Source organism: Salvia splendens, unplaced genomic scaffold (assembly GCF_004379255.2).
Source record: "Salvia splendens isolate huo1 unplaced genomic scaffold, SspV2 ctg327, whole genome shotgun sequence".
Classification (NCBI taxonomy): Eukaryota; Viridiplantae; Streptophyta; class Magnoliopsida; order Lamiales; family Lamiaceae; genus Salvia; species Salvia splendens.
In genome coordinates this window covers 16,956-24,867 of record NW_024598970.1, presented here as the reverse complement: position 1 = coordinate 24,867, position 7,912 = coordinate 16,956, and the positions used below count along the sequence as shown (strand labels likewise).

The window sequence follows — 7,912 nt, the reverse complement described above, 5'->3', positions numbered from 1 at the left end:
TACACAACTCACTCAATTATTTTTCATATTTCCTTTTTCTGCATGCATTTCTCTCTCTATGCTTGCTCACTTGCCTTCCATTTTCATACACAAGTATTCACTCTATTAATTCTTCATGAATTTCAAACTTTACTTTTACCTATTTATTTTTCTTGTTCACGGAGCATTTTCAGATCAAATTGAGCTGGGATTCTTCTTTTCCTCACCTACCAGCCGCGGTACTTGTTCTTTTTCCTTCTTTGCTCTCTTCTCTTTTCTTTTTGCTTGTGGATTCAATTTATTGAAATCTAGTTTTTTTTTTCTAGTTTTCAAATGAAGAGGGCCAAATCTGTAGCAAGAAAACAGGAATTGAGCTTCTTCAAGGTCATTTCTGATGATAAGAGAATGGTATAAGTCCATTTCTTTTCTCAACATGCTTCTCTTCTTTCCTTTTGGTTTTTTATTTCTTATCTTGAGTATTATTACTGTCTTCTTGTTTGATGTATATAATTCACTTTCTTTAGTATTAGATCGATGTTTAATTTTGCAACTAAAAAATGTTAGATTATCTATGGGCTTGTTTGTATTGGTCTTTGATACCTAATCAATTAGCATTTGCACCAAAATTTGTATAATTGCTTGCTTAACTGAGCTTATTTCTTGTGCTAAATTAATTAGAAAAAGTAAATGAATTTTTTTCCTGAATCAACAAGATCCCTGTTATTATGAATGGACAAAACAGTTGGTTAAATAATTTGGTATCTGTGTAGTTCAAAGATCCTTGTTTCGATGCAGAGATTTCCCCGTGGGAATATTCCACGGGTGCAAGGACTTGTAGGTCGCAAAGTTACCCTCAGAGACGTCGACAGAAATTTGTGGACAGTAGAGATGGCAAGAGATGGGGATGACTTCTATTTTGACAAGGGGTGGCCTCAATTTCATCAAGAAAATCATTTGAAGCCTGGGGATTATGTGTCATTTGACTACAAGCACGACGGTTTGTTCGACTTCATATTGCTTGGAGGCGATGGATGTGTAAAGAAAGGTGTCGGCTGTCCAAGAAGTAGTGTGAAAGTGGAGGTAGAGGAGGTGTATGAGCTCACTGATGATGATGATGAAGATTATGCGGTAGAGCAGTGGAAGAAGTTGAAGGAAGTAGAGATTGATGATGAGAGCGACGAGGATGATGAAATTGAGGTGCTGGTGAAGGGATCAAAGTCAAGATCGTCAACATCTTCATCCTCTTGTGAGCCTTTTCTTTCCGAAATTTCCTACATTTCTATGTGTATAGATCATTATTTAGTGTGTGTTTATGCAGTGAGACAGAAGAAGCACGATAAAGAAGACTACTACGGGCGCTACATCTTCAGATCAGGCCTGGCCGTCCAACCCCAAAATCCTTATTTTGTGTCGACGTCAAGGAAACTGCGTAGGAATGTGCTGGTAAATATACACTATTTCCCCATCTTCATAACTCTATGTGGTACTATGATATATGATTGTTAAGTGGTGATGTTGTATTGTAGCACATCCCGAACGAGGTGAGAGAGAGGTGGAAGCTTAAGTTCGAGTCGAAAATGTTGGTGGTTGATGCGAGTGGGAGGAAATGGGGTAGCAAGATCAAGAAGTGGAACGACGGGCGCCTCTGGTGCACCGGTGGATGGAAAAGGATGTGCGCAGCTAACAACATAAGCACCCACGACACCTGCATCTGTGAGTTCGTGCAACGAGGCAGCGACGACATGTATATGCTCGTCCATGCTGTTGGTGCTCCTAAGTAGACGCATCGCATCGCATCTTACTTATCTCTAATTTTAGGACTCGTTATTTATTGTCTCAGACGTGTAAACCTGATCAAATGTTATAATCCCCCCGTTGAGACCACTTCTTTGAATTTTGATTTACTAGTAGTATATATGATTTTCAAATTTCAACTTTTTGTGATCTATATATAGTTAATTAGAGGTCACTAGTAGTAAAAATTATATTTTGAAAATAAGTGAAATTAATTGTAGGAGACGGAAGAATGTATTATTACTATCAATCATTTTTTGGATAAATTTAAACCGTTGTTTGATAATTTTACCCCTGGCTATAATAAGTAAACAAAAAACGGTAACAAAGGCTATAAATGAAACAAATTGCAAGAATTGTACTAATGAGATTAACACATTACTACAAAAACTTAGCAACAAATAAATCCTTGTAAATAAGCAGTAATGAATTAACTGCGACCGCTAGCTATTATGCTGCCGCTTCTTATACACCACCACTCCGGCGCCGACTACGAAAGCTCCGGTGATCACTCCGACTGCCACGCCGGCTTTCTGTCCTCCGCTCATTCCGCCCGTTGAGTCTTCCTTGCTGTCCAAATCAGCCGCATAGGGCGTGCTCTCGCGCTTGATGTCTCCGGCGTCCGCTTCCGCCGCGGGAGAGCTGTCGTCTGCAATCGGTGCGGGAGAAGGCGATGGTGAGTCGAGATCTGACGGAGGCGGCGCGGGAGGTGAGGAGAGGGAGTGAGCGGGCGATGGCGCGGGGGAGGGAGAGGCAGGAGGCAAAATGAGTAAAAAAATAAACTAGGACAATCTTTCTGGGACGGAGGGAGCAATGAATTTGAAATTTGAACCGCTTAATAAGAATTGTAGTACTATTAAATTAGCAATCAAGAATAAAAAGCCTCCAACTTAATACTAATGATTTGCTACTACCATGCCAATCTTTCTCTTTCAGTAAAAGCGAGGAATTAGTGTAGTAAGATTCTGAGTTCTTCCATTTTTCAACTCTATTACACTAGAACAAAAACTAAGATTTTTTATCTCGAATTTAATCATTATACATTTATACTACATTTTCTTCATAATTAATTAGACAACCATCCCAAACTAAACTTGACAACAAACTTGATAATAAGTGATAAAGAAGGTGAGATGCAAAAAAAAAAAAAACAAAAAAATAGGTTGGGACAATACAGTTTAAACCCAAAGCCTATTATAAGGTCAACATCCTCTCCTTAATCAAAATCCAAAACAAGTTTTCTCTTCATCTCAATTTGTAGGAACGATGATCAGCGTTCTAGCTCAGGTTTTTCTTTTATTTTTATATTCATCAAAATTATCCCATCACTATTGCCAATTTTTGTGTATCGTTGCTGCATTTTGATTGTTCGTGTTTGTATATATGCGCAGGAGCGTCTATTGGGCGCGGCGCTAGGGAGCCTCTTAACCGGGGGCGTGGTTTTTCAGCAGCGTAGAAGCATCTATAAATCCATTAATCAATATGAACCTCAGGTAAATTTGATTTCTGCAATGAATTTCCATTTCTTTGTTTTGTTTCAACCATGAGTTGCTGGAATTATACATTTGGTTAAATTGTGCCAATTTCGGTTGAGCGTAAGATTATTTCGGTAGTGGAATGTATCTTTATTCATTGATTGCTTGATCGGTGCCCTAATTGTCTTTCTTTCTTAAATTGAAGCTACAAACTTACATATGACTGTTGAATTTTCTTCAAGCTCTTCTTTAAAAAAATTATAAATGGGAGATGCAACCATAATTCCGCTAATCCTAGCCTTATAAGTTGTACCCGCACTCATATGTAGGAAGTGGGTACTGGGGAGAGCAAGAGCAAGATCAGAGGTAGTTCATACCTATTGGAGGAAAACCTGAGTTTTGTGGTAGTGTTGTTAGTACTAGAAATTGTTCTTCCAGTAATTATGCACACAGTCCTTGTAAAGCAGGCTACATCTTTTCTTCAAAAAATAAAGATGGAATATCAAGGTTGTGAGAAACTCCATCATCTAGAAAATAAGACTAACAAAGTCTGCTTCCAGCTACGTGAAAGAAGTAGTTCTAACGTGATCAACCTATAATACTGCCTGAGTGCCCAGTGGTCCATGAAGAGGTTGGAACTACCAATGTTTTACAATTGTATGAGTTCCACAATGCTGCATTGAATTTTGTTAATAGTCTCCACAAAATACGCATAACGGTCTATAGTTATCCACACGGGAGACAGCCTTTTAATTTAGATATTCTTTTAAGATATCAATTTTACATTTTTCTACTGCTATCAATCTTTTCTACAAACATATATGCTTGCCTTTGATTGGTAACATTCAGCATTCAAGATTTTGATTTGTTATAAAGTATCAAGTAAATCATACTCAATACAAGTGGCCATCTGACTGAAGATTAGTTATGACTTAGATCAGTGCAGGGGTTTTAACTGTTTTATGGCATTTATATGCATATTGTGTGGGTGGTTAAAGTTGATATGATGTTAAAAGGAGGTCCATAGGTTTATATAGACAAGGCTGACTGCATGTGACATCCTCTTGCATCACTTCAAATAAGAAAGGGGAAGAGAAGGGGAGAGTATTACACAAAAGAAATTTCACACAGGCTTACCAATTTTGGAGAAAGGAATATAGATGGATTTAGAAAGAGAGGTTCCATACTAGATAAGTTGTTGATGTATCCTATGCAATATTTATTTTATTCATTAACAGGTTTGTTGCATGTAAAACTAGGTCCCTAAGTTCTCAATCAGTGAGACTTTAGTTATGATTAGGAAATATGGCATTCTAGTGGAACATCTTTGAAAAACAAACTGATGGTTATTCCATTCTTTTTGAGGGAAACCAATGGTTGCTCCTGAAGGTGAGTATTTGCTACTGAAACTACCCTTTAAGAGTGCAGGAAAAGGAACTATAATAAGTTGACAGTACAACATGTGCACAAAACTTCTTGTTAAAATGCAAGTACCATTGCAATTTATTGGTTTCACTTCTATTTTTCTCTTGTTCTTCTTGCCAAGAAATTTATTGGTTTCACTTCTATTTTTCTCCTGTTCTTCTCTCCAAGAAAATTTTCTTATGTTATTTGAATTTGAGTGGTGAATTGATATTCTGATCATTTTTGTGAACTTGATTCTTGAATTTGATGGCTTTCATCCGTGGACGTAAAGCCCTTGTTCCATTATATGATATTTTTGATGATTTTGGTGGAGAATGTTCCTGAAATTGTTACTTTGATATTTAAATATTTTCCGAGCATGACTTTGGCTTCTAACTTCTAAGATGGATCCGACAGTTATCTATCTTGCACACATGGCTTCTGTAATAATGATTGTGGGGCTTTGCACTTTAATATCAGATTGAAAATTGACTTCCTTGATTATCTTGGCGATAACTGTAGATCTTGAATTTTCGTTTGTAGTTGGGAGAATCACTTAAATTTATGACTTTACTTCTGAACCTTGGCTTCATCTCTAACTTGTCACTTTAAAATATGAAATGGCTTAAGGAACCTTTTTGTTGGTTGTTGGCTGCGGATTCTTTCCATATTTATAATGATTCGACATTTAAGATGCAATCTATGACTGATCATATTTGCAAGGCACGATCTCTGCCTCCCACTTTATTTGGTTAGTGTGAACTGTCACAAAATTGTTGGTAATCATTTTCATATCTGCAAAATTCATCTTTAATTACAGAATTTGGGCACAAGTTCCCAATTGGTTGATAACACATTTATTAAACTATCAGTTAACTATGTGATTTAGAAGTTAAATTTGTTAAACTTTCTAAAGTGAGAACAGAAATGTTAAGTAGATATTTTACACATGTTGACATTTGCCTATTTTCTTTTTAGTAATTTTCTTTTATGATTTTGGACATGTTACCCTTTTGTTTATGTACACCAAGCTGTTTGATTTTGGACTTGTCTGAATTGCAATTTTCTATGCGCATGTGTGCATAGATATGTAAAGATTCCGATGGGCTCGGGTAAGTGCTAGTTGGGAATCATAGACATAGCTATTCGATATCCAGTGGTTGTTAGAATGGTTTTATCGCTTTGTTACTTTAACTTGTGTTTCATCTGCATTTCAGCCAACAGAGCCTATTTTTGGGCAGAAGTCTCGGCAAGAGTTTGCACACATGTGGAATAAATCTGTGGATAACACATTTGGACCGATGATTGAGTATCTAAGCTCACGTGGATGGTAGGAATTCTCCCATGCTATTGCTAGGCAACTTTCTTCGATGGTTATTTAAGATAGAAACTTCCATAGCTAGAGTTTCTCCTTTCTGAATCTTCCTGGAAATTTCTTTACTGCATGGATGAGGAGTATGGATGTATCGTCTAACATATCTACATTTTTTCCAAAGACAGGAGTACATGTTTGTTATAATGTTCGAGTGTCATTGGCCCCATTGTCTTTCCCCAGTCCATGTTCTTAATTTTTTGCAGCCTGCATAACGATAAACAAACTATTTGACAGCTTATTTTTGTCAATATTTTCTGGTTGTATAATTTAGTTTTCAAAACTGAAGGTTGGAGGTTTTAAAATTTACATTTCAAAACAAACTATTGAAAGAGTAGTGAGGAACAATGTAGGCAAGAAATCTGTATGGCCATCACTATTAACATGCAACACAAAAAATGAAGGAGCTCGAATTGAGTTGCATTTGGGTTTGTCGCATTACTCATCGAGGGATGTACAATAGCTCGAATTTAGTTGAATTTGTCGGTACTCATTGTCAGACATTTCAACCTCCATCGTCTCACATGCTAGTGAGACTAAAGGTATAAAATTCATTTTCTTTGTTCCTTTTTTATTGCCCATTTGGCCCTATGATATGATGTGGTCGTAAGTTATTGAGTTGGCCTGGGTTCTATGCAATGTCAGTTAGTTCCCTTTTTAGTCACTAAATCATTACTGCTCTCTATTTTGTGTTTTCCTATCTACAACTTCAACATGCAATGCTTTATTTTCTCGACTTAATTTTCTAGTTATGCCCATCTTACTCGTGAATGCTTTATCGTGATTATGAAATAATTGATAAATTAACTGATTGTTATAAAATAATTTACAAGTTTTAATCAGATGCAATTCCTAACTAATGTACGTGGAAAGAAGTAGAATGTGGTGGTTTTCAAACATTCCACATATATATATATATATATATATATATATATATATATATATATGTGAGAAAATATTAGAAGAGCATGTTACTTAGAAATCCACCAGTCAACACTGACAAACTAAATTATAAAGAGATCAAATACACAAACTACATATATATGATTATGATTATGATAGAATCCCAAGGCATATTGTGTCAAACTTCTCCTAGTTGCTCTGGTTTGGCTCTGTCAATGTTAGCTTTCCGCTTGTTCATCACGTGGTAAACTCCCATTCCGACGAGGGCCACAAACAGGAAACTTAGGGAAATTCCGGCAATGCCACCAGCTCCCAGCCCGTGCTCCCCGCTGGTCGGGCTCTGGCTCTGGCTCTCGTGGGCTGGGGCCGACTTCACGGTGGCTGCTAGAGGTAATTTGGTACAGTGTGACGAGTCACACGTGTTAGTTCCACTCGGATGCTGCTTAGCATCAGCATCCGGGTGGAAAAATGCGAATGCCTCTGGAGAGATTGCAACCGGGGGCTCACTACTTAGGCCGTGAGCCCGATCTTCGGCGTTTGTGGAAAGAGATAGGAATAAAATGAGCGCTAAGGCCAACAATGGAGCCATTGGGTGTTTTTAAGGCTAGTTTTGGTTATGACTAAGGTGTTTGTTGATGTGGAGTTGTGGTGTTATATATAGGTTGTGAATGAATTTGAGGGAGGAGTTGGCTTTATTTGAAAATTGGTAATTGAAGTAAATATGTTGTCACACTTCTTGTGACATGGTCCACTTTTTTAGTGTGCTTCTACTTAATCTTATCTTGAAAGAGAAGATACCATGTACATGTTGTTTTGACCTTATAGAATATTTTATGCACACAAATTTATGGACTGGTCTTAGGTATTTTTGAAAATAAAAAAATCCTTAAAGAATGTAGAGGGGGGGGGGGGGGATTTATATTTGGTGCAGCAACTCACGATTATTTTTAAGGTATTAGTATAAATGTGCTACTCAAGTAGGTAA

At 37.1% G+C, this 7,912-nt stretch overlaps 3 protein-coding genes across 3 annotated transcripts; 2 read left to right on the top strand and 1 right to left on the bottom strand.

Moving 5' to 3' along the window:
• On the top strand, positions 1–1,879 carry LOC121789754 (B3 domain-containing protein REM20-like). The gene is made up of 5 exons (XM_042188128.1): positions 1–218; positions 306–387; positions 775–1,225; positions 1,298–1,422; positions 1,506–1,879. The coding sequence occupies exons 2-5, from the start codon at positions 313–315 to the stop codon at positions 1,758–1,760; spliced, it is 906 nt and encodes a 301-aa protein (XP_042044062.1). The 5' UTR covers positions 1–218; positions 306–312; the 3' UTR covers positions 1,761–1,879.
• Positions 1,880–2,923: 1,044 nt separating this feature from the next.
• Positions 2,924–6,307, top strand: LOC121789752. Its single transcript, XM_042188125.1, has 3 exons — positions 2,924–3,060; positions 3,165–3,266; positions 5,870–6,307. The coding sequence occupies exons 1-3, from the start codon at positions 3,040–3,042 to the stop codon at positions 5,984–5,986; spliced, it is 240 nt and encodes a 79-aa protein (XP_042044059.1). The 5' UTR covers positions 2,924–3,039; the 3' UTR covers positions 5,987–6,307.
• A 798-nt stretch (positions 6,308–7,105) lies between these two features.
• LOC121789755 lies at positions 7,106–7,516 on the bottom strand. Its single transcript, XM_042188129.1, has one exon. It carries the CDS (start codon positions 7,514–7,516, stop codon positions 7,106–7,108), a length of 411 nt encoding a protein of 136 aa, XP_042044063.1.
• Positions 7,517–7,912: the final 396 nt, after the last annotated feature.